At 51.1% G+C, this 25,194-nt stretch overlaps 10 protein-coding genes across 10 annotated transcripts; 8 read left to right on the top strand and 2 right to left on the bottom strand.

The window, feature by feature from the left end:
• Positions 1-257: 257 nt before the first annotated feature.
• Positions 258-1,408, bottom strand: comC (L-sulfolactate dehydrogenase; the record flags this gene model as incomplete). Its single annotated transcript, XM_036643062.1, has 2 exons — positions 258-1,193; positions 1,268-1,408. The coding sequence occupies 2 exons, from the start codon at positions 1,406-1,408 to the stop codon at positions 258-260; spliced, it is 1,077 nt and encodes a 358-aa protein (XP_036491950.1).
• A 930-nt stretch (positions 1,409-2,338) lies between these two features.
• Positions 2,339-4,462, top strand: uaY-2 (Positive regulator of purine utilization; the record flags this gene model as incomplete). The annotated part of the gene is made up of 1 exon (XM_036643063.1): positions 2,339-4,462. One exon carries the CDS (start codon positions 2,339-2,341, stop codon positions 4,460-4,462), a length of 2,124 nt encoding a protein of 707 aa, XP_036491951.1.
• A 520-nt stretch (positions 4,463-4,982) lies between these two features.
• ddl (D-alanine--D-alanine ligase) lies at positions 4,983-6,312 on the top strand (the record flags this gene model as incomplete). Its single annotated transcript, XM_036643064.1, has 3 exons — positions 4,983-5,202; positions 5,262-6,088; positions 6,154-6,312. The coding sequence occupies 3 exons, from the start codon at positions 4,983-4,985 to the stop codon at positions 6,310-6,312; spliced, it is 1,206 nt and encodes a 401-aa protein (XP_036491522.1).
• A 651-nt stretch (positions 6,313-6,963) lies between these two features.
• On the top strand, positions 6,964-7,468 carry CGCS363_v011216 (uncharacterized protein; the record flags this gene model as incomplete). The annotated part of the gene is made up of 3 exons (XM_036643065.1): positions 6,964-6,982; positions 7,038-7,266; positions 7,318-7,468. 3 exons carry the CDS (start codon positions 6,964-6,966, stop codon positions 7,466-7,468), a joined length of 399 nt encoding a protein of 132 aa, XP_036491524.1.
• Positions 7,469-8,050: 582 nt separating this feature from the next.
• Positions 8,051-9,106, top strand: CGCS363_v011217 (Isocitrate dehydrogenase [NAD] catalytic subunit 5; the record flags this gene model as incomplete). The annotated part of the gene is made up of 1 exon (XM_036643066.1): positions 8,051-9,106. One exon carries the CDS (start codon positions 8,051-8,053, stop codon positions 9,104-9,106), a length of 1,056 nt encoding a protein of 351 aa, XP_036491523.1.
• Positions 9,107-9,548: 442 nt separating this feature from the next.
• qutD-1 (putative quinate permease) lies at positions 9,549-11,557 on the bottom strand (the record flags this gene model as incomplete). Its single annotated transcript, XM_036643067.1, has 9 exons — positions 9,549-9,700; positions 9,747-9,891; positions 9,939-10,076; positions 10,130-10,313; positions 10,373-10,405; positions 10,458-10,776; positions 10,831-10,961; positions 11,025-11,349; positions 11,413-11,557. The coding sequence occupies 9 exons, from the start codon at positions 11,555-11,557 to the stop codon at positions 9,549-9,551; spliced, it is 1,572 nt and encodes a 523-aa protein (XP_036491526.1).
• A 2,132-nt stretch (positions 11,558-13,689) lies between these two features.
• CGCS363_v011219 (Calcium-transporting ATPase 2) lies at positions 13,690-16,095 on the top strand (the record flags this gene model as incomplete). The annotated part of the gene is made up of 4 exons (XM_036643068.1): positions 13,690-14,347; positions 14,402-14,772; positions 14,841-15,200; positions 15,322-16,095. The coding sequence occupies 4 exons, from the start codon at positions 13,690-13,692 to the stop codon at positions 16,093-16,095; spliced, it is 2,163 nt and encodes a 720-aa protein (XP_036491525.1).
• Positions 16,096-16,149: 54 nt separating this feature from the next.
• CGCS363_v011220 (Calcium-transporting ATPase 2) lies at positions 16,150-17,379 on the top strand (the record flags this gene model as incomplete). Its single annotated transcript, XM_036643069.1, has 3 exons — positions 16,150-16,443; positions 16,503-16,718; positions 16,798-17,379. The coding sequence occupies 3 exons, from the start codon at positions 16,150-16,152 to the stop codon at positions 17,377-17,379; spliced, it is 1,092 nt and encodes a 363-aa protein (XP_036492143.1).
• Positions 17,380-18,100: 721 nt separating this feature from the next.
• Positions 18,101-19,435, top strand: JRG21 (putative 2-oxoglutarate-dependent dioxygenase JRG21; the record flags this gene model as incomplete). Its single annotated transcript, XM_036643070.1, has 3 exons — positions 18,101-18,610; positions 18,668-19,046; positions 19,119-19,435. 3 exons carry the CDS (start codon positions 18,101-18,103, stop codon positions 19,433-19,435), a joined length of 1,206 nt encoding a protein of 401 aa, XP_036492388.1.
• Positions 19,436-20,567: 1,132 nt separating this feature from the next.
• CGCS363_v011222 (uncharacterized protein) lies at positions 20,568-21,290 on the top strand (the record flags this gene model as incomplete). The annotated part of the gene is made up of 1 exon (XM_036643071.1): positions 20,568-21,290. One exon carries the CDS (start codon positions 20,568-20,570, stop codon positions 21,288-21,290), a length of 723 nt encoding a protein of 240 aa, XP_036492144.1.
• Positions 21,291-25,194: the final 3,904 nt, after the last annotated feature.

Consider the following 25,194-nt stretch of genomic DNA (forward strand, 5'->3'; position numbering starts at 1 on the left):
CCGTCACCATTTGAGGTTTGCTACAAATGCACCCACGAACGTCACAATTGCCGATCGTAAACACGATGACCTTGGCTGAGAAAATTGAACAGTAATTCAGGAGGATAAAATAGACCTGCGAAAGAAGAATGACAATAGCGCATCTTATTCTCATACACTAGAAACGTGCTCTGTGGACTGCTTTCACGATTTTCATTTAAAGTCTACTCATGTACATAACTTCATTCCATCTTTTGGTGATCTTCTCCACGCCAAGTTCAAGCCAGCGGCGTCGTAGACAGCTGAAGCCCTGGTACACCATACTTGGATGCCAAGTCCTCAAACATCTTTTTCTCAGCATCAGCAAATGGCAGGCCTTGCACCTTGCGCTCCTCAGCCAGGCGGTACTCAGGCTCGCCGGGGAAGAGGACCTCTTTGAAGCCATCAGCGGGCGTGACTCCGTGCACACGCTGAACGAGAGTATCCATCCTGGCGCGGAACTGCTCGGAGGACATGAAGATGTCGGGCTTGATGGCGATGAAGCAGTGTCCAACATTCTGAGGACGAGCCTCTTTGTACTGGTCGCCAACCTCGCCACCGAAAGCGGCACCGGACAGAACCCCGGACATGATGTCCATCAGAATGGCAATTCCGGATCCCTTGGGGCCACCAATGGGGGCCATAGAGCCGTTCAAAGCCTCGTCCGCGTCCTCGGTGGGCTTTCCATCTTTGTCATACGCCCATCCGAGGGGAATCTTCTCGCCTCTGCGGGCGGCCTTGCGGATCTTACCCTTTGCAACGACGGACGGCGCCATATCGAGGATGTAAGGGACTTCGTTCTTGCTGGGAGCTCCCGCGGCAAAAGGAGAAATACCGAGCAGGGTCTCCTTACCACCGAATGGAGGCATCTGCTTGGCAGAGTTTGTGAAGACAAGAGAGATCATGCCAGCGTCGAGAGCCTGCAGGACGTATGTGGCACCCATGCCGAAGTGGTTGGAGTGTTCGGCAGTGACAATTCCGATACCGTAAGTCTCTGCACGACGAATCGCATCCTTCATAGCCTTGGAGGCGACGATGAAGCCGAAACCATTGTCTCCATCGGCGTGCGCAGCGACTGGTGTCTTTTCGGTGATCTGGATGTTGGCCTTGGCGTTCACAAGGCCACTCTGAACTCTCTCAATGTACTGCTGAAGTCTCGCCAGTCCGTGGGTATCCTATCAGGATCGGAAGTTAGTTGCTATGTTTCCAACCGTGTCTGTCATATGAATTGGGCTTCTTAGGCACTTACAACACCGCGAGTGTCAGCCTGTACCAGGCACTCAGCCATGAGACTGGCATCATCCTCAGGAAGACCTGACTTCACCAGAAGAGTCTTGGCGAAGGTAACGGCCTCGCTCGGCTTAGCGTAGTAGCGTGCTGGGGTGGACATTATGATCGATGACGTATCTTCACAACAGATTGAGATGTTCGTGTTATTCAAAGCAGATTGAAGAGACTGAGTGCCAAACTTTCAAGCGAAAAGCACGATAATAATATCTGTCGTCACGGATGTTACCGGCCGTATTCATCGTCATTTTCGAGATAGACCTCACGCTTAGACCCTCATTGGTCGGGTTAACCCGATGAAATGACCCCTCCAAAAGCCTGAGCACCGGCCAAAAGCCGAGGACTGCCCCGCCCCCGCATGCGGACTACTCCTGTTCGTCAATTGACGACTCTGATCAAGCCACACACAAGGATTCCCCGCCAAGAAAGAAGTCCGAGCAATTCTTCAACCACAGTCTCGGGTTTCCCCCGTTTCCTCTTTGCACCAGCATTGAAGCTTCACGTCGCGAAGATTCATACACAAGAGTTTCCGATAAGCCCGGTCTCTTACTTGTGTAAGAGCCCTCTCCACAGAATCAGTCGATGGCCGCAGACGCTGCCGGATCATCTGGTGGGTCCGAAGAGCCCATCTCCCCCGTATCGACTCGGCAACGGCCCGGTGCGGCGTCGATGACTGGGCCGGGCCGCAAGAAAGGCACGGCATGCGCCCGCTGCCGCAGTCAAAAGATCCGTTGTGACGATGAGAGGCCATCTTGCACCAACTGTGCTCGATCGGGGCACCCATGCGTCAGGGCGAATCTTACGAATAACCCCGACGCGGTCAAGTGAGCATCCAGATCGAAAGAATTACCCGTTTCGGACAGCAGAATGGCAAACTGACTTTGAACACCGCAGCCATGTCACCAAACTGGAGGCTCGATTGCGGTCTCTTGAGGATTCACTTCGTCGGGTAGCCCCCGAAGAACTTGACAGGGCCCCGGAAGTGGAATCGCGGTCGGCGATAGCGCCATCTATCACGGTCTCTACCGCCCCCATGTACGAGACAAGTCCTACTATGGAGCAAGCGCAGCACTGGCCCATGCAGCAACCCTTACCCACGCCAATCGACCAGTCAAGCCATAACGAGCAGGATATCTATGATGACCAAGAGCTCATCGTGGACACCGCGAGCCTTCCTCAATTGGACACTATCGAAGCAGACCCAGGCATTGAAGATGCTGTTCACGAGGATGAGGCAATCCCAGTCGACAACCACCCAACTGTTCAGTCCTCAGCGACTGAGAACACCACATCGCTCAGTCCATCTGCCTCCACAGAGATTGGCCCAAGCGAGCCTCTTGCCCATGAGGTTGGTATGCTGTCACTGGCCAACTCCAAGGAGTCCAAATATCTCGGCCCTTCTTCGGGCGTACCCTTTGCGCGCCTCATCTTCTCAGCCATACCTCAATCTCAAGGCTTGTCAGTGAGCTGGTCAGCCCCAGAAGGAGGGACAGTGGCGCGGAAACCTTCGCCTGCCCATCATCCCTTTCCACCTCATTGGACGTCTGAAGTCGACTTGCAGCATTTTGCAGACGCATACTTCCAAACTCTCCATCCCCTATACCCATTCCTTGATGAGGATAGTATCTCTGACAACCTAGATTGTCTTTACACAACTCAAAAGGCAGGGTCTATGCAAATGCCTCCTCTAGCAGAGGTTGAAGCCTCGCTATCCCCGTTCCATTCAGTTCAAGTATTTCTTGTTCTCGCGTTGGGTGCTCGAATCTTGGAGTCTCGGCTCTCCGTAGAGTTCTCATCTGAGAGGTATCTCGCCACAGCTATGCAACGGATTGGCACCCTGGCTTTGCATGACAGCATAGAAGGACTACAGATCATGCTCTTGCTAGCCTTGACCAGCTTCTACTTCGAAGAAGGGCCAAACGCATGGTTCCTTGTGATGAACATCATTGCGAGCTGCTTGGACTTGGGCTTCCAAAGACGTGGGGTTGACATGCACCGTCATTCCCCTTTAGCAAAGCCTAGCACTGCTCATATTCGTCTCAACCTGAGGCGAGGCATCTTCTGGTCTGCTTACTCACTAGAGAGAACATTATCAGTCGTCCTTGGACGTCCTTTGACCCTTCGAGACGAGGCTATTGATATAGAGTTTCCTGGCCATGTAGGTCGTCCTGGAGATCATGCAGGGGACTCTGTCGGCAGCAGTGCGTTGACACCAGAGAGCGCTCGCTCTCCGCACCACTCAACAAAACGGGCAAGGGTCATGGTCAACCCGTATGCAGCTGCACAGTACTCTTTCAAATTCGACCAAATTACGGCTGAAATCAAGCTGATGATATACCGTGTCGTCAATCTGCCGAACAGGTTCCCGTGGCCTACGGACTTCGACACCTGGCAGCCGGATGTCCGCAAGCGCTGCGACGCACTACTTGAAGGGCTCAAAGCTGAGTTTCGTCGGGGCTTTCGGCGAAGTACTTCGGATGGTGTCGTACAAAATCTCGAGCTGAAGTACCATCACTGCATCATGCTTCTCTACCGTCCGTCACCCGCCATCACCAGGCCAAGTTTCGACTGCTGGAAGATTTGCTACGAAAGCGCCGTCGCCACGATACTGATCAACTCCGAGCTACACCGGTTCTCGAAACTCTCAAACAGTTGGTTGACAGCACATACGGTCTTCGTAAGCGGTATCACTTTTCTTTACTGCTTATGGGTGGTGCCGAAGATCAAGCAAGAGACGTCGCTGGTGGCATTCAAGAGCAACGCAGATGCGTGCAGCAACCTCTTGAAGTACCTCGCCAAGACATGGAGTGTGGCTGCCGATGCTGTGTTGAAGTATGAGAGGCTTGTTCATCTGACGACGGAGTCATGGAAAGCTGCAGCGAACCGACCGCCTAGTGCAGAAGTCGCGGCTGGCCAGTCTCTCGTGTCAATGGCACAGGGACAGGAGACGGAAGCCAGCGAGATCACGTCTGCACCGGTCATGGACCCAAGCCTCTATACGATGGATGCAAACATGGGCATGGGAGGAGAATTTGAGGCTGACTCATTTTTCAATGAGCTGGGTGATATGAGCTCATGGTTTGACCTTAATTGGCTTTTGGACGCCAGTGCTGGATTTAGTTCTACAGATGATCCAGCAGGTCCAGCATTGTTTTGATTAAACAATAAGATACCTCCGTTTGCCGCATTATCTAGATCAACTTCGATCGAAGTGACTCTCCAGTAGTTCCCGGCCGAATGCCTTCTATTTGGCTAATGCCTCTCATGCAAAGACAATGAAGGCATCTTCGGGGCATCTTGGGGGCCAACAAAGCTGTCTGAGATCTTCTCGCCAGTGACTTATTATCTTGCCTTCACGTCAGAAAGAATGGAGAGATCAGTCTAATTTCGACTTCCCTGCCCATTTTCAAGTTGCTCACCAATGTATCAGATGACGATACTTAAAATCAGCGTGCCCTCACCTTCTAGCTCGCGGAAGCATGGCAAAGACCAATGCGGACGAAAAGTGGGCTCGGGTTTTGCCCAGTCACAATAACGCCACACTCGGGATAACCCCGATGGCAGCTGCGCTCAATACCCGAAATTGCAGCTCTTCTTCCACTTGAGCTTGCGTTCAGTGTGCTGGAAAGGCGTTGGCGAATAGAGTTCTTTCAGCATTGAACCCGACAATTCCCAAAATGGCGAGCATGCATCAATTTGCGCATGTGGTGAGAAGGGCGGATTCGTCGTCGCCCCTACTTTCAGCTCTGCTCCGCACTCAATGTCGAGCTGCACCGCGTTGTGTCCAAGCATTCAGTTCTTCAGCTCGTTGTCGACAAAAGCCCCAAGTAGCAGTTCTCTACCAGGAGATTGACCCCCCAGTGATTGCTGGGAATGTGAAACCGAAGAAGCCCGGCGGTTGGTAACCCCAAGAATGAGACATGATGGATTTTCAGAAAGCTAACACCTGATTCCAGGCTACAAAGACTCCGGTGCCGATATCGCATACAACCTAAGTCTTTCCAATGGGGTCCAAGTTCTGAGCCCAAACTCGCGGCCAGACCCTCTCAAAGATGCCGACTGGTGTTTCCCCGATAACGAAGACGGTATTCTGAGCGCGATTGGTAAAGGCGCGACGCATCTGTGGGCGAACACGATTCTCTTCGCCAGCCACCCACTCCAGACCTCGGCGCGCATCGGGAAACATGAGAAGAAGATCAAGGTTATTGGACAAGGACCTCTAATTGTCGAGAAGTACGATGACAAAGATTTCGTCAACACTCTCCTGCGGCAGCAAGGGAGCTTCACTATGCCGTGGGCCTGCACCATCCACGCTAATAAGGATACGCCTGACTATAAATCATATCCGTATCCGGTGGTTGCAAAACCCGCCCGTGGTCGCGGCAGCCACGGCGTGAAGGTCTGCCAGGATGAGAACGAGTTGAGTTCCCATATCAAGCTCCTGAAGTCTCAGGGAACCAATGCGATCATCGTGGAAGAGTTTCTTGCAGGCGAGGAGGCCACGGTGACAGTCATGCCTCCGACATCTGACAAGGGATACTGGTCTCTGCCCGTTGTCACCCGATTCAACCATCAAGATGGCATCGCCCCCTACAACGGCACAGTCGCTGTCACTGCAAACTCCAAAGCCGTTGTTGGCTTTGAAGACCCTGCCTACGAGGAAGTTGCCAAGGAGTGTGAGAAGGTCGGAGAGTTGCTTGGTACCACCGCGCCTATCCGCATCGACGTTCGTCGGTTCAAGGCAGGCTCCAAATTTGCGCTGTTCGATGTGAACATGAAGCCGGTAAGTCCATCAGGCCGAAATGGCTCTATTTGAATCATAGAGGCTAATACAACACTTTTGCGCAGAACATGACTGGGCCAGGCAGACCGGGTCGAGATGAGCAAGCGAGCTTGACACTACTTGCAGCAGCAGCTCTTGGCTGGGACTATAAGGAATTGCTTCGTCAGATTCTGGGCACATCATACACGCTTGAAGCACTTAGAAAGCTTGCGCCTCGTACCTAAGCTGAATAGATGGAAACGAAACGATTACTTAGGTACAATTTGTAGACTTCAAGTTCCTTTTTAGTGTGAGCGTGCTTCGATCATGACACAAAGTTTCCGTAGACATGCTGATGCCATCCTAAAGTGAATCATCTCAAGGCGCAAATCGAATTCCGCCCCGTCTAGAGTTAGATGAACATTGGACCTTTGTTGCAAATATTCTCCGGACGCCACGCTACCACATCTGCCTCATGTTTCAGCCGGTGTTCCCGCAGGCCAAGATACAAACCACATCACTCTTTCATCTTGGTAATTCTCAACTCGACCATTATCATTGGTCTGCACCAATACGTGCCAGCTATCAGTCCGGTGGCTGATCATGATAGGCGGGACTCAATTTCCTGAGAGTCTTGGCCTCCGGCCATATGCCGGTGCGAGCCGGCGTCAATGCCGGGGTGTGGACGTCCCCATAATGCAGGCCCTGGTGGACCATGCCATGGGCTCAAATTGCCGAACAGGGCCTCGTCAATATCAGGGAAAATGACAAACTGTCCCAACGATCTGATTTCTACCTTTTACTTTTTATAATTGAAGCAGCATAGCGTTTATTCTTATAAAAAGCTCTCCATTTTATACGCTATCGTCTATCAACATTCGTTTCGGACTGCCAAGATGACTCTCATTCATATGGGTAAGTGACTATACTCCTTTATGATTTGCCTATAGTTGTCTGACAAGTCGGCAAGTGCTGTTCAAATTCCGACCGGAGGTTACCAAGGAACACAAGGAGACATTCGTGAGAGAGCTCAAGAAGTTGAAGAACCTATCATGCGTTAAGGACAATCGCCTTATCGTCGGAGGACCATCCGTGACCGAACCGATCGAGCGAAGCAAGGGTTTTGAGTTTGCTCTACTCAGCTACCACGAGAACCGCGCCGCGTTGGACGAATACCAAGCAAGCAAAGAGCACCACTGGTAAGGCAGCGGCTGCTTCTGCGGGATAGATCTGGACTAACGTCGCCATAGGGTCACGCAAACCTACATGTTTCCTTTCAAGGAGGACCTGTGTCGGTTTGATTTCGAGGTTGACGAGGCAGACGAGTACATGTGCGACTTCACCAAGCTGGCGTCAAAACTGACTGGTGGACTTTCCACACCCGAGGAACAGTCTCTATAACGAGGAAGGATACATATAATACAGCGTTGTTTAATTCATTTTATCACTGGCAATGGCATGCTTCTGTTTCCGGTGCTCTTTGGCCTAGTCGCATATTTCCGTGCATTTAATGATGGCTTGGCCACTACACATTAGCCTCCTTCAACATAGCCCCCCCTACATGTATGCTCCCTACCTCACAAGGAGGATGTGGACATGTGCCAACCAACTCCTTGGGTACTACGACTAACGATGCTTCGAACAAGAACAACTCTTATCGAGCCCAGTCCTTCGAAAGAAGATCTCCTTTGGTCAATCAGGGGCTGGTCTAATACTAGTTGACATAGTCTGGCCTTCGACCACAAGCCCGGGGTGAGACCGCAGATCGGAAGGATCCGAGCCCTTCGGATCCCGGTGTTCGGGCCGTGATCACATCGCATAGCCGGTGCAGCGGACATAAATTTCTCACTTTTGATCAATTTGAACCGAGATTTCAGATGACCTCCTGCAACCTTGTCCTATTACTGTCCGCAGTTTCGCCGAGACACACATCCTCAACTCAACTCCGTATCTTCTTATCAAACCTACGGCAATATCGTCAACATGCGCATCGGCGTTCTCACAGGCAATGGCATCGGTCCCGAGATCATGCGTGCCTCGCAGCGTGTCCTCGAGGCCACCGGCATTCCCATTGAATGGGAAGACATCTTGATTGCAGATGAGGCCATCGAAAAGCACGGGCACCCCATACCACCCGAGACGGTGGCTCAGCTCCGATCGGTCGGCGTAACGCTCAAAGCCCCGATCATTACCCACAAGCTCGTGGGGCGCATTACCTGTCTTCAGCCTGACGGAACTTCGGCGACCTATCCATCACTGAACAATGCGATCAGGCGGGAGCTGGGTCTCTTCGTAAACCCGCGACCTGTAAAGGGATATGCAGGCGTCTCTGGCCGTTACGAGGAACTCGATTGCATCATCATGCGAGAGGTCACCGAAGATCTCTACTCTGGCATCGAGCACAAGATTGGGGACGACATCGCCGCCGAGGCAATCAAGCTCACCACACGTGCAGCAGCCACGCGGGTTGCGCGGTACTCATTCGAGTATGCCCGCAAGTACGGTCGTAAGAGAGTGACTTGCCTGCACAAGGCTAATGTGCTCAACTACACGGATGGCCTATTTCTTCGCTGCTTCCGGGAGGTCAGCAAAGACTACGAGGACATTGAAACCGAGGAGCTCATGATCGACGCTGCCTGCTACCTCATCGTCAAAGACCCGAAGAGATTCGACGTTGTTCTTGCGGCCAACCAATACGGCGACATCTTTTCAGATTTGGCTGCGGGGCTCATCGGTTCTTTGGGACTGGCGCCGGGCATGAATGTCAGCGATGACCTCGCTGTCTTTGAAGCGTCTCATGGTGCAGCACCTGACATTGCTGGTAAGGGCATTGCCAATCCGCTGGCCTTGGTTTTGAGTGGCGCCCTACTTCTGGAGTCTGTGGACCGTCGGAAAGAGGCAAATGCAGTCAGAGAGGCTGTGCGCGTTGTGGTGGAAGAGCAGAAAGACCTGACTCCTGATCTGGGAGGTTCGGGAACGTCTGACTCCTTAACTGACGCTGTGGTGAGAGAGGTCAAGAGGATTTTGACATGTACATGAAATTCTTTGTACTATCGCTATATGAAGGACGCTAGATGTAATTAGAATTGCAAGCCTATCTCAACAGCCTCTCTGTGGTTCACATTTGTGGAAGCATTGGCCCATTGACGATGGATGAGCATTTGACATAATGTTGATTACTGGTCTTTTTGGTCTTGATGAGAGCATGCCATAAATGATTGCTTGAGAACCAAATCATTACGTAGATACTTAGTGACCAAAGCCCACCTTGACCTTGATTGGGCTTTTTCAATGAGTGTGTGTAGTCTGACCTGAAGGTGCTGACAGAGAGAGAAGCAAAATCCGTAGAAAGAGGGGAAGGAACGGCCAAACAGGCAGTGGGAGACAGGCCCCAAAGTCGGCACATCGTTGCAGGTCCACATGCCACCAGCCGATAGCATGCATACCGCCAAGAATTGAAGTAGGTGTGTATGAGTGTACATCAAGCGGACTTGGGGTCTGAATCTTCCATGTTCGCATGAGGGGCACCGAACAAGGCGTCCATCTCTTCAATAGGCACCCCCTTAGTCTCGCGGATACACCACCAAGCCCAAAAGCCCATGCACACCATGAGAGCGCCAAAAAAGAAGTATGCTGTAGAAGGTTAGACGTCAGTCCAAATGCTGAAGATTTTACTTACTTCCGTAACCGATGTCAGAGATCATGTACGGTGTCGAGCGGGACACAACATAAGACCAAAGTCTCTCATCGGCGATAGTGAGGGCCATGCATAGAGACCGGAGATAAAGGGGATAGATCTCAGATGCATAAAGCCATGTGATCCCCTGAGATGCGTTAGTGCAAGTGCCAAGAGGTGCTATAACATACTCACCTGCCAAGATGCACAGTAGATTACACCGTAGAGGTAGACGCAAACCATTGCCAGATAACCCCATCCAGACATGGTCGTTCTACCTGCTGCTACGGCTGCTTCAGGGTCGTTCTTCATGACATAACCTCCCAGGTATAGCTATTTAAGGATTAGACAATGGACCTCACTCAACTTTTATGGACACTGCTCACCATAGGCACCGCACCCACAAAGGCACCCCAGATAAGCCCCTTACGTCGACCAAAGTGATCGGCGACCCAGAATGAGAAGATGACCATTCCAAGCGTTTTTGCAACACCATAGAATCCAGTGGCAAAGAGCTTCAGGTCCGTTGATTGTATTCCAAGAGTTTGGAAAATGCGGGGTGAATAGTAACTATAATGACAGTGGTTAGCTGTAGGGCTTAATTCCCTGAGAAGCGAAAGGATCAATACGTGATGATGTTGACTCCTGTCATGTTCTGACATCTGGAAACATATTTTAGCAAGAGGCTTTGACAGACGACCTTACAGAACCTACATCATTAAGCAAAGGCCAATCGCTAGGCGGTTACGAATTCCCTTCTTTGTGAGGTCCTTGAGCTTTCCCTTGAGTCCAGGGTGCTTTGCAGCTAGGTGTGCCTCGAATTCGACTGCAAGTCGAATTTCACGCATTTCATGAGCCACGTACGGATGATCAATTGGGAGTTGCCGAATGTCAGTTAGGATTCGCTCAGCTTGGTCCCACCTGTCTTTTCCGCAAAGCCAACGAGGCGACTCGGGACAGAAAGGAAGGACCACCAAAAGGATCGCACCGGGCAACAGTTGGAGTCCAAGAGGAACCATCCACTGAGTGCTTGCTGCGAATGTCTCGTCAGTCGCTTGAGGTTCCTAGTCAGCAGACAGAGACTCACTATCAGGACTGATAGTCTTATTGACGGCGTAGTTGACCCAGAACCCGAGCATTTGCGCGCCCTGGGACCCAATCTCATAAAATCCCACGAGCTTTCCACGAATGGTAGGGGGCGCAACTTCGGCGATGTATCTAACAAGGATGTCAATGACTCAAATGTTCTTCTCGGGTGCGAAGGGGTCAAGCAAGACTTACACTGGGATGACTGGAGCTGAAGCCCCTATGCCTAGACCGGCGATACATCTTCCGGCCATGACGAGGGCTACAATGCCGCGAGAGCCTGTCTGAATTGAAGCACCTGCGAGGAATATAATCGTGGCAATGGTGATGCACCATTTGCGCCCCCAACGGTCTGATATGGGGTACGAAGCCAGCGCACCGAGAAACATGCCACCCTGAAAACAAGAAACAATGTTGGATGTCAGGTCGTCCAGCTGACGTTGAGTTTTGCCAATGAGACCGAAGTCACGCTCGAACGAGGGGAGAATCAATGTGCCTCCCATAACGGAAACATCGTAGCCTAGATGAAGTTGTCAGTGAAATTTGAGCTATTGAGATGAATCATTTTGGTCAAAATACTGACCTAGAGCAACGGCTCCGAGGCAAACGCCCATACAGTAGAGGTAAATTTTCCAGTTGGATACTTCCTTCGGCACAATCAAAGTCTCTGACCCATCAGTGTCATTGATATCGCTGATGAACGTTTCCGTGGTTTCAGTCTTCTCCATGATTTCGTAAAGTGATATGGATGTGCGAGAGTGGCTTAAGTCAAAAGAAACTTTTAATGGGGTGAAAAAGTCAATCCAGCACAGGCTCAGCCGTGGTAACCCTCAAGGTGACCAAGTGAAATCTTTGTGGTCCTGAATCGCAAGTCTTATTGTTCTCATCGTGCTAGCTTTCATATCACGTTGGCCAGTTTGCTGTGAAATCTGCCGAAAGAAACGTCCACATAATTCCTGAGCCAATACCAGTCTACACCTAGACAGGGGTAATGCTGCACCCCATGCAGCTTGCAGAGGCTGTGCAACGTGCGGGGAACACCCAACTGTCTGGATGAACTCTTGATGAACGACGGACGATGATTCAATCATTCAACTCTGATTCTGCGCGGACTCACGCCGAACACTGTACATGAACCGTAGAACATCGCCATGGAGTATTACTGACCGGCTCATGCCCGGTCTATCACATTACCCGTGAGGAACCAGCAAGTTCTTGGCGAGAATTCAAGTCTATCTCATGATCATTTTTGCCATGCGCCAAGAACGACCAACGCCAAGACCTGTTCCTTCAGACGTCCAGATGCGGGGAAGTAAGAGCTTTGCTGTGAAGGTATGCTTCACGACGGAGCCTTCCGACCATGGCTATCTGCAGACCGCCAAGAACGTTGTTGAAACGTAAATCTGTCTCTAGAGACCGTGCTACTAGTAGTGCAGAACGCGCCTCTGTCGGAGCTATCCGTTTAATTGCCTCCAGATGCTGATCCGCACGGGTTGACGGGACTTTCACGAGGGCAAAGACTTGCGTCGTTTGACTCAAGGCTCACCCCGCATGCTTATTCGGTGGGACAGCCTTCCTCATCCTGCAATATGCCCAGTGTGGAGAACCCATAAGATTTTGTGGACACAGAGATAAGCATGTCTCCCCTCTTGAACTCGATACTGTACATGGTCAACAACATTCGATCACAACCCCAGCAATTTTCAAGTCCACCCGAAGCGAAGTCGATAATCGTAAGATTATCATAGAGCGACAGAGCATAGCCACACTGTAAATATTGGATGGTGTTGATCGTCACTCGTTGTTGCTTGGATCATGTTTTTCCGGAATTACTGGCCTTTCCGTTCATCCACCATATCTTTGCAGTGTGATGAGGCCACTGCACAGTTTGCCTTGAGTTGTATCCCTGTATTACCCATACTAGTGAAATTGCTGTAGATTCCTGCGTTCACGGCGGCTTAACCGCCGCTTCCATTGCCAGGATGAATTCCAAAGTGAGACTGTCATTTTGAAAGGCTAATCGAGGCACATACAACCATTCATTCATAGTTTTCCAAGCTACCTTCGTCCGGTTCAGTCAAAGTTTACGACCATATAGAGGTGCTCGGAAAAATCACAGTGGTCGATACCAAACGTGCCCTCCAACTTATGCGAGGTGCTTCTTTTCCGTCCGTTAGCTCTCGCCAAGCAGGAAGCCGTTTGCTATCGGAGCGGAATGGGAGGCAAGGCAGACCGCATGAGGCAGAGTGATGCCCGAACTCGCCGCCTAAATCTTGATATCACGTTCAGTCGCATTTTGCACTGCCTCAATCATGTCATACGTTGACGTTCGTGCCGGCGTCAATCATCTCATGGTCAAAGCCAAGACAAGCGATGGTCCAGACCAAAAGCGACATACCACGGAATCGCCAGATGAACGCCAGGGAAGTTGGTGGCTCTTGGCGCAGGTATCCCGCATCGGCTTTTCACCGATAAACGTCGGTATGTGTGGATGGTTTCGGTGGCTGGGCAAATATCACACAGAAATGGAAGTGGAACGGTCCGAACCGAGGTGAAGATGAGGGGAAGTATTCCACAACATCTGCCAACTCGACATCAAGGGTCGAGCACTGCCACACTTCTTATGAGCCTCGATTTTGAAGACTATGAACACGAGTATCGTAACGTCTCTTTCTGATCAAAATGCTCCGCCTCACCAATACGGTATATTACTCCTCGAGTCAAGAACACAATATGTCAAGTTGCTCCTCACATGTACAGTCAAACTCTCAACTCACATGAGCATCGATATCAACCCAAATCCCCTTTAGACTTTGTCAATCCGCATACCATCTCCGAACCATCGGCCCCGTTGCCCACAATGGCCGGAAATATGCTTGCTCCTCCTGCCCCTCATGGCCCGGCGAGGTCGCGGTCTGCAAGCAAGACGGACACAATCATCTCGACAACCTCCAACCCATTCCTGACGCCAACAGTGACCAGTTGTGCCTCCTCGTCTCATGAGGACTCTGAGGAGGCTCTCAAGCCTGATCCTGGGACTGAGAGTGACTTCAAGGTTGATAACAACCCTTTTGCCTTCTCGCCTGGTCAGCTGAATAAGCTGCTGAACCCCAAATCCCTGGCTGCGTTCCGCGCTTTGGGGGGCTTGAACGGTATTTCCTACGGACTTCAGTCTGATATCAACACCGGCTTGAGTGTCGACGAGACTGAAGCACCCGGAATGGTCTCTTTTCAGGACGCTGTCAGTCCAATCTCACCGCAGTATTCCAAAGCTCAGTGGCCATCGACTACTGCAGCGACCAGGAACGCCTTCGAAGATCGTATCCGCGTATACAAACGCAATGTTCTGCCAGCGAAGAAGGCCACCCCCCTCTGGAAGTTGATGTGGAAAGCCTACAACGACCAGGTCCTCATTCTCCTCACGGTAGCTGCTGTCATATCTCTGGCCTTAGGAATTTACGAGACTCTCGGGGTTGAGCATCCCCCTGGATCTCCCACCCCAGTAGACTGGGTTGAAGGTTAGTATTTTGCCAGATGTATTCCAGAGAAGCATAGAGCTAACAATCTCAAAGGTGTGGCAATTTGCGCCGCTATCGCTATTGTTACTCTCGTGGGCTCCATCAACGACTGGCAGAAGGAGCGCGCCTTCGTTCGTCTGAGTGCGAAGAAAGATGAACGGGAAGTCAAAGTCACTCGTTCTGGAAAGCAAGCCTTGATCAGTGCATACGATGTGCTTGTAGGCGACGTTCTTCACCTGGAGCCGGGCGACTTGGTGCCTGTTGATGGAGTTTATATCGATGGTCATGAACTCAGGTGCGACGAATCGTCTGCTACGGGCGAGTCTGATGCGATCAAGAAGACCGGTGGCAGTATTGTCATGAGGGCTCTAGAGAACGGAGAGAGTATCAGGAACTTGGATCCGTTCATTGTCTCGGGGGCCAAGGTCTTGGAAGGTGTGTTCAGTCTGTTCAGATGCCACGCTTTTCCAGTGTATACTGACCCCGCAACTAGGAGTCGGAACCTTCATGTGCACCTCCGTCGGGGGTCAACAGCAGTTTCGGCAAGATCATGATGTCTGTCCGCACTGAGACCGAGCCGACACCTCTCCAGAAAAAGCTCGAAGGCCTTGCGATGGCAATTGCAAAACTAGGAAGCGCCGCAGCAGGATTGCTTTTCTTTGTGCTGTTATTCCGCTTTCTGGCTGGCCTTCCCAATGACTCTCGCCCTTCTACCGATAAGGCATCTTCCTTCATGGACATTCTCATCGTCGCTGTCACCATCATTGTGGTTGCTGTCCCCGAGGGACTCCCTCTTGCAGTGACTTTGGCACTCGCATTCGCCACAACAAGAATGCTGAAGGAGAACAATTTGGTAAGAGTCTTACGCGCATGTGAAACCATGGGCAACGCTACGGCTATCTGCTCGGATAAAATGGAACTCTGGTAAGCCCATTCACTAGCTATGCATTGAGATTTTGGCTAATGGCGAATAGACGACAAACAAGATGACTGTTGTTGCTGGGAGATTCGACGACACTAGCTTCTCGGCATCGGAGAGCTTGGGCACTTCATCTCCGTCCATTCCCACCTGGGCCTCCAATACTTCGCCGGCTTTCAAAGAGGTGCTCATACAGTCAGTTTCTATTAACTCGACTGCATTTGAGGGTGAAGAAGAAGGGAACTCAGTTTTTATTGGATCCAAGACTGAGACTGCACTTCTACAACTAGCCAAGGATCATCTGGGGCTCCAGTCTCTCGCCGAAATTCGGGCAAATGAGCAGGTGATTCACCTGATGCCTTTCGACTCAAGCAAAAAGTGTATGGGAGCGGTAATCCGCCTTCGGTCGGGCACATATCGACTTTTGGTCAAGGGTGCCTCCGAGATCCTCCTTGAGTATTGCTCCACTAAGGCGAACTTCACCACTTTAGATGCGGAGATCTTAACAGCCATGGATCGCGTTTCATTCACGGACACAATGGACGAGTATGCCAATCGCTCACTGCGCACCATCGGGCTCGTCTATAAGGACTACCAGGAATGGCCGCCGTCTGACGCCACTAACGACGCTACATGCTGCACCGACCTCGGCGGACTTCTGCAAACAAGGGATCTCGTCTTTCTCGGCGTCGTTGGCATTCAAGATCCCGTCCGCCCCGGCGTTCCAGAGGCAGTTCGCAAGGCCCAACATGCAGGTGTTAATGTTAGAATGGTTACTGGAGACAACGCAGTCACTGCAAAGGCAATTGCTTCGGAATGCGGCATTTAAACGGACGGCATTGTAATGGAGGGCCCCGACTTTCGACGACTTTCCGATGCCGAGATGGACAACATGCTTCCAAATCTCCAGGTCCTGGCGCGGTCTTCCCCTGAAGATAAGAGGATCCTGGTATCGAAGCTGAAAGCCTTGGGTGAGACTGTGGCTGTCACAGGCGATGGCACGAACGACGCTCCGGCCCTCAAGGCTGCGGATATTGGATTCTCGATGGGCGTGTCTGGTACCGAGGTTGCTAAGGAAGCTTCTTCAATCATCCTCATGGACGACAATTTCACATCGATCATCACCGCTCTCAAGTGGGGTCGGGCGGTCAATGATGCCGTCCAAAGGTTCTTACAGGTGGGTGTTACCATTGGGTTCATCCTTGGGATTGCACGCTAACAGGTTTATGCTGGCAGTTTCAAATCACCGTCAACATTACAGCCGTGTTACTAGCATTTGTGACAGCTGTTTACGATGCAGAGATGAAGCCCGTTCTGACGGCGGTGCAGCTACTCTGGGTTAACTTAATTATGGACACCTTCGCCGCGTTAGCATTAGCTACCGACCCTCCAACCGAGAAGATTTTGGATCGTCCTCCGCAGGGCAAGAAGAAGGCATTGATTACAACCAATGTAAGTTACTCCAGAGGTCCAAGGCCTACAAAGTTTAAGTTTTGTCCATTTTCATATCGCTGACAAATACTGTTCATAGATGTGGAAGATGATCATTGGGCAGTCTATTTACCAATTGATCGTGACGTTTGTTCTCTACTTTGGCGGAGGCGCCATTCTCAACTACGACCTGAATGATCCCGATAAGAAACTTGAGTTAGAGACAATCGTCTTCAATACCTTCGTATGGATGCAAATCTTTAACGAGTTCAACAATCGGCGACTCGACAATAAGTTCAACATCTTTGAAGGAGTTCACCGGAACCTGTTTTTTATTGTGATTAACTGCATCATGGTTGGACTACAGCTCGCAATCATTTTCATCGGGTCCAGAGCTTTCCAAATCTCTCCTGGCGGTCTTGACGGTACACAGTGGGGTATCTCAATTGTCGTTTCGGCCCTCTGCCTGCCTTGGGCCATTCTCGTTCGCCTGTTCCCCGATACTTGGTTCGCTGCCATTGCGGAACTCGTCGGCCGCCCATTCCTGGCCTCTTACTCGTGTCTGAGCACAGGCATTTCTTCCTTAGTGGGAGCATTGAGAAGGAAAAGAGCGAAAGATGCCGAAGCAGGCCCTCCGCCAATGGTGGTCGTCTCAAATGACAATGGCATCAAGGACCAATAGAAGATCTGAGCGAAAGGTGTCCGGGCACAGTTGTCCACCATGGACAATCTCAATTGTATCACAGTATCACGAATTTGAAACCCGGTAAACTAGGTCTTTTTTGCTTTCATTTCTGCGGAGGTGCGATTCTTGATCAATTGGTTTTTGACCATACACGGGAGCAAAAGAGACGAATGTTGACTTAACCAGCACCTACAAATTCAGCGCGCAAACATACATAGAAGAAAATGTATTACATAAAATAAGATGAATTTTGTTTTGGTAAGTCTCGGATATTCCTTCCCATCCTTTTCATTGGCAGCGTGACTCCCCCCTTGCGTAGTACTTGGCGGGGATGCGCGGTGATTTCCGTTTGTCCCGGACCCCAAGCGGCATTCAACCCCGATGCTTGTGTCACAGATATCGCTGATAGGCTGCGTCCAGTAGGCAACGCCTGTGTAAAATGCATCATTATTTGCGACGGAGAACAAACCCGATAAGACCATCAGGGATAACGGGCTTCAGAACCGCGCAATAAGCATCGTACCGCATTCACAAGCCAGTGCGGCTAAATCTTCTGTCACAGGGAGTGAATAAATATCGACACGCCTTCAAACTTAGGACATGCTATGTCCTTTCAAATTCATTTCATTCGTGATCAAGAACAAGATCTAACCTTTCACGCCTTTTCAGTGTTCATCTTGACTTCAAATCATTTTTCTTGTGCCAGCTATCAACCAAAATGGCCATCGACGAGGTCCTTCCCCCTATGCCCCAATTTGCGAGCAGCATTGCTGGCAAACCTGAAATTCCCCCTTGGGATAAGCCTGACCCAACCAAAGAAGACCTGAACTGGGCAGAACTACGTACACTTGACCTGTCTCTTCTCGACGGCACCCCCAACCAGCAGGCGGAGCTTGTCGAGACGACACGCCTCGCCATCCAGAAAGACGGATTCCTGTTCGTCAAAAACTTCGGAATGACTGAAGAGCAGCTGGATCGCCACTTCGCTCTCGCGCAGTACATCTTCTTTCACGGCGGTATCAGCGAAGAAGAGAAGGAGAAATTCATGTGGAATCTCTCCAAAGGCACTTTCAAGGGGTACAAGCCCAGAATCGGATGGGGCGAGAAAGAGGGCCAACGCGATCAAATCGAGCATTTCAATTGGTACCAGTCGCACTTTGACGAGTTGCCCGACTCCGTCCCCTCCAACATGCTCCCTTTTATGGACGAGATCCAGGGCTTTGCCGACGTGAGCCTTCCCAAACTTCTTCTGATTGCTTGATCCCCTTACTCACTTTTGCAACAGCACATGACCAACCAAGTCAATCGCCGCTTGCTAGTGCTGTTGTCGCGCATTCTCGGCATGCCCGACAACTTTCTGTGGGAGAAGGTTTCGGCCCGGGGATCGGCGGGCGATAGTCTCCCAGGAACATCGTATCACCGCCACATGGTGTACCACAAGTGGGATCCTGAGGAGTACGACAAGTCTTCCCTGATCATGCACGGGCACACCGACTTCGGTACCCTTACTCTGCTACCCAGTCAACCTGTCAGTTGCCTTCAAATGTTGAACTCTGAAAATGAGTGGCGCTGGGTAGGCTATGAGCCTGGTAGACTACTCGTGAATCTGGGCGATGCGCTAGATGTCATCTCGGGTGGCCAGTTCAAGGCCACCAGACACAAGGGTATGTCGATGTTTTCAGTATTTTCTTTCCACTTTCCAGCCCCAAATCTCGCTTGGTCTGATTTCAATTTAGTTACTAAGCCTCCACGCGATCAAATGAACGCAAATCGCATTGGCCTCATCATCTTCAACCATGCGTGGGCAGACATGCGTATGGAACCAATGATGAACACCCCGCTGCTCAAAGAAAGAGGCCTGAACAAGAACTCGGACGTTTTTGGTGCTTTTAGTCGGCGTCTCGACGAGGGTCTTGAAGTCCCAACGTATCAAGAAGGGAAGACGGTCCGATCTCAGGGTGCACAGGCGAAACCGGAGAAGATCGTTGACATTGACGGCGTCAAGTATAAGGAGCAGATGTTCAACGGGACTAAGCTTCTCATGGTCATTTAGGATACCACACTCCAGAGATAACGGGGGGAATTATGTAACAAACACTTATCGTGGACATTGTAAATCAGACAGAATAGGTATTGGAAATTAGTAACTCGCAGTTGCTTAGACCGGGCCTAAACGAGTCAAAAGGAGAGTTAGTCAAAGGTGCGTCTCGGATGACGCTCTGGTATCCGAATGGAGTACTTGTTTAGGCGCTATGAACCATATTGTCGTTCGTTTTCGCCTTGATAATAGTTGCGATCATATCCACCGTGGTCTCTGTCGCCATCTCTGTCCTCTTTACTATTCACTTTTGCCCAGAAAACCAGAAGCGTCGGACGAAAAGTGACTCGCTCAACAAGAAGGAAGAATGACTTCATGGAGTCGCAAAAGCACATCATTCAAATCGATCCCGTTTTCCCCACATCGTCAACACACCGTACATGCCTCTCCCAGTCCCGGTGCGGAGAAAATATTCTTTTCTTGATCAGGCAAAGGGATTCCTTGCCTGCATCTGTATAACGCTCGTAGCAGAGGTTACTAAACAGCTCAATGGGAAATGTATATCCAACCGTGTTCCTCGCGGACAACATGATGCAACAAGGAGAGTTCCCCGCCTTTACATGGCAGGGGGCGGTGTTGAATGCCGGCCGGAGCCAGTCCGATAATACGATCCGGACCCGGAGATAAGTGGAATGGATGTGGCTGCATACGTGGGGGCTAATAGGCCTCCGATTGATTTGTATCGAAACGGATTAACCCCTAAGCGGCTATTATCACTATCTATTCCGCCCTCATCGTGTCTTTTCAGCTCGATTCCTCAAGCAAGAAAATGTTGCCACTGAGTTCCAGTTCGTTGACGTTTCTGATCGCAGCCACACTTTCGCTAGGCAGTCCTCTTAATTCCATGGTCAAAAGTATGTGTTCTTGCCGGCTTCGACGCCAAGAGCTTTCATATTAACGAGAGATTTTTCATATAGTGTCGTGCGGATCAGCTATCGAGCCACTGCCAGCCGGGTCCTGGGACACACATCTTCACACCTTTGACCCGGTCAAACATCCCTACGAGCCCGACTCGACCTATTTTCCACCAGCATCCAGCGTTCAGTCAGCTCTAGGTCGTCTACCAGCCGACAACTATGTCTTCGTGATGGCAATGCCCGAGGGCACGCGACCGGAAAACGTGCTTGAGAGCGTTGCCTACGTCAATTCAACGCTTACAGCAGACGGCCGCAAACGACAGTCACGAGCAACCGTCGTACTTGACTTTTCCACCATTGACCACACGCAATTACGCAAGCTACACTCACAAGGCGTGCGGTCAGTGCGTATCCACACGCGAGGCGCCGTTACCAAAGGCCTTGAGGGCGACGAGGCGTTGAAGGTGTATATAGAGACGGTGGCCCGACAGATCGCGCCGCTGGGGTGGACCTTGGATGGACAGCTCAAGACGGAGCAGTGGGTCAAGTTCGCGCCGTTTATGAAACAATTGCACTCTGAGATTGGCATCGAGTTCGTCGGGGATCACCATTTCTACCTTACTGCCGCCGACTACGCCTCGGAGAAGTACGCGGCCATCATCGACCTGATTGAGAGTGGAGCCGCGTGGACTAAGATCTCCGGGCTGACACAGCGGGTTGGGGCTAACCAGAACCTGGAAAACATGCGGCTGGTATCGTTGGGTCTGGCGAGTGCGGCGGGGGGTCGTAGGGCTGTCTATGGCAGTGACTGGCCGCACGTCGTATCAGGTGGGGGATCAAGCGAGGTTGTGGTATTTGATGAAAAGGCGGAGGCAGCACAGTACAGACAGTGGTTTGGCGAGGAATTGTTCCGCAAGGTTATGGTTGACAATCCAGCCAGACTGTATGCCTGACCAAGTTGGTTCCATGTTTTCGGACCGCCTCCGAAAGAAGTCGGAATGCGGCCGAAGCCGAATCATGGGATCGGAGGTTCCGAGGTGCGGGGGATCCGGGGAAAGTTTGGGGTTCCCACGATTCGGGTACATGGCGCATCATGTGAGAAGGCCGTAGCAAGTCAATCACACCAAATGAACACTCAGATGTCTGCTTCACTCGTTTGGACAAAAAAAATACATAACCCATCAATTCCAAGCGTGCGCTTCTCTATGACCATCGACTCACCACACCAAAAGTCTCGTGATGCCACAGTCTACTCCCAACTCCAACACCGAGACGACTCATAACGCCCCACAATGCAATAATGCGGCGCGAGACCGTTTAGACCAGCACCGCGATAGCAGCAATGGCAAATCTAAGATCCGGTACGGCGCGTCATGCACTAGCTGCAGACGGAGGAAACAGCGCTGCGATGGTCATACTCCCAGGTGTGCACGATGCCAAAGGCTGAAGGAGAAATGCATCTATGAGAAGTAAGGCAACTGGAGGTTCATGAATGCTCCTTTTTTCATCACTCGAAGATTTTGAGTTTCATCTTAGCTGATTCAAGGTAACTTAGTAACGCCCGCAATCTGGTCCCGTCACAGTCGGTGCCTTTACTGCTGCAAACATTCCACTTCCTACAAACCCTTACAGATCCGACCGCTGGTCCGCCAGACTTCATGATTCGGCAGCTCATCCGGCAGTACCTCGAGGACACACCTCTGCCAAGCTTCGCAACGGATGGCATGAAAGCGACGTCATCAGGTGGTACTCTGGAGGCACTATCTTCGAGCCAGAGGGATAATGAATGGGACAACAATGCTTTTGGTGGACGGAAGAGTGTGAGAGACAACGAGAGTGAGGATGAGGTCAATGGCGGCGTATCTGCCTTGAATGAGCTACTAATGCATATGAGCCTTGCGGATGATGGCCAAGTGAGTTGCCTAGTTGAGAGTGGAGCTTGCTCGCCAAATAGCGTGAGACGTTGACAAACCTGACAGATGGGGCATTTTGGTGTTTCCTCCTTGTTCTGGGAAGCACCTCCCGATGTCGTCATCGGGCGGCTAAAGCAACACGCACAAATAGACGCTGAAGCAGGTGGTTTATTGGGATCAGGCGGCATGACGAGACAGCCCTACGCGATGCTGAATTTGGATGACATGACCGTTGACTTGGACGATGAGGATGGTCATCAAGATGAATCACGTGAGGTTGGGTCTCTCAAAGTCGACGCAGCCATTACCCGCACATGGTAGATGTTGGTGTGGGATAGGCTGGAACTGGAAAGAGGCCCAGAGGTGTCTCAGGCGATAAAGCAACTGCTCGAGACCTACTTCTGCTGGCAACATGCATCTTACTGCATCATCTACCGGCCTGCTTTCATGCGGGATATGGCGCTAGGAGGACATTATTTCAACGAGTTCTTGTTGCAGGTCATCTGTGCTTGCAGCATCCGGCAATGTTCCACAGTTAGCCAGGCCTGCTCAGGGTCTATTTCAACTGGTAACAGGGATGCTATGGAGGCAGGATATCTATCGCAAGCCAAAACACTCTTATCAGTCGAGCTAGACCGACCGTCATCCATACCTACGATACAGGGTCTGCTTCTCCTTGGCCAGCGAGACTGCGCACACGGAAATTTGTCTCAGGGGTGGATGTACACGGGCATGGCGTTCAGAGCGATGCGGGACATGGGTATCCATCTCGATTGTAGCCGCCTATCTATCTTCGGCTTTGGTACCCTGACAGTAGAGGACCGTGAAATCAGGCGCCGTCTTTTCTGGTCAGCTTTCACTTGGGATAAGATCATCAGCGTGTCCATGGGGCGTACACCAACCTTCAACGCGCACCAGACAGTCTGGCCAGGTCATGTTCTGGACGATACGGAAGACCACGAGATTTGGCAGCCTAAATCATGTGGGAGCTCAGCACTTACTGACTATCCCCCTCGCAAATGCTTTACGATCACCACCTTCAAGCACTTCGCCACGCTGTGCGAGATTATTCAGACCATCATCATGCGGCTCTACGTCGGCAGGCCGAGACATTTAGGCATTGGTCGGTTCATTGACGCTGTGGGCTCAAAGCTGCGGCAGTGGTATGACTGTTTGCCAGTTGACATCAAGATGAATACTAGCAGGCTGCCGGAACGTTGCCCACCGCCGCACATCTTCTCGGTCAAGTACGTATGGTCAAGTTACTCTTTGAAAAGGCAACATCAAAACTGATTGATATTCCGTTCTTCACACAGTTCGCTGTATCGTGCCAGCTGGATCCTCCTCTATCGTATCTTCATCCCTGATGAATTACAGGCCACGAGCGACGCACCACTTAACTTGATCCGAGAGGCTTCAGCAACATGTTCAGCCAAGGCGGAGGAGATGCATCAGCTTTTCAAGCTATATGCTAAGTCATTTGGTCTTAACAACATGACATACACCATGGTATGGAGCATGGTAAGCTAAATCGCATCTTGCTGCCTTTACCTTTTGGCCGGTGGCACTTGCTTGTGTCAAGCTGACTCCAGGTGTTCTCATAGTACTCTTCTGCCACAATCAACGCCATTGACTTCCAATCTGATGACCCCATCATCGCCAAATGTTCTGCTTCTAGACTCAGTATGTCTTTGTACGTTCTAGAGCAAAGTAGATCGCAGATGCCAGGAGCCCAGAGATCGATTGATATCCTCAAGCACCGTCTGCGGCGGTCACGGTGGCCAGGTTCTTCTACTACAGTAGCTATGGAATCCGGCCTCCTAGGACAAGTCAAGCCCAAATTCGGCGCCGCGTCTGTTCCATCTGATTTGGCGACATCGTTCGGCCATTCAGAAACCGCCCAGATGGAAGATTCGAGTTGCGTTACCGGCAACATTCCTTCCTCTTCTTGTGGCTTTTACTCGTCCTTGGCCTGCAAACAACAAGGCTACATAACGGCAACTTCCCAGTTCCTGGAGCCGTCTTTGTCGTCATCGACGACTCATCATAATGACCAAGATTGCACCACAGGCCCTCTCGCAGAGGACATCGACGATTGGAACATGTTCTGTTTGCCAATCACAGACGACCCGAAGATTGACATGTCAGTCGAATTCATGGGTAACAATCACGCGGGTCTTGATCAAAATATAATGGCCGTGGCGTCCTGCGTCGAGCCTATCACAGCAGGTGGAAGGCAGGGGTTACCAGAGGCGGGTGAAGTAGAACCGGCCGATGAGCAGCAGGCGGCGTTATTCTCATTTTTTTTTTTTTGAGTCAGACAGTTCATCGCTGGGTGCCCCAGCAATGAGAATGCGAGGAGCCGACTGGAAATCACAAAGAATTATACGCGTATTCTGGAGGACCCTCGTATGACCCCTCGTTGCCCCACGCCGTCATCCAGTGATTTTCTACCGAACCAGTCTACTTCATGTACCCTCAACTACCTGATTTCTATTACATATCAAGCCTAGGTTTTCCGATCGGGCCGAATATCAGCATGTTCAGGCAGCTCTGTTACCTCATCTACCTATACAGTCCAACCAAATGCAAGATCCACGTCGGCCCTCTCATCCACAACTCCTTGTGATACCACCAGATACCCCACGGGGACAATAACGCGGGGTATGCATCAAGCTTACAACGCTAACCGTCGATCTACCGGGGTATTTCTGTGAGAGCCACTTCAGTGGCTAATGACCTCGGCTTTTACCTTGCAACTGGGATCATTACCTGTGAGAAACGCCAGAAATGGGAACGAGTACAAGCCGATGAACTGCCGCAATCAGCTTTTGGGTTGGTCAGTTGAGCTTGGAAGTAAGAAGCAAATTTTCGGCTGTTAATAACAACACGCCCGTCCTACTCACGGCAAAGGGTGGGGATAATACACGACATCGGTTGTTGA

The sequence above is a fragment of the Colletotrichum siamense genome, assembly GCF_013390195.1.
Source record: "Colletotrichum siamense strain Cg363 chromosome Unknown KSG_Cg363_contig07, whole genome shotgun sequence".
Lineage (NCBI taxonomy): Eukaryota > Fungi > Ascomycota > Sordariomycetes > Glomerellales > Glomerellaceae > Colletotrichum > Colletotrichum siamense.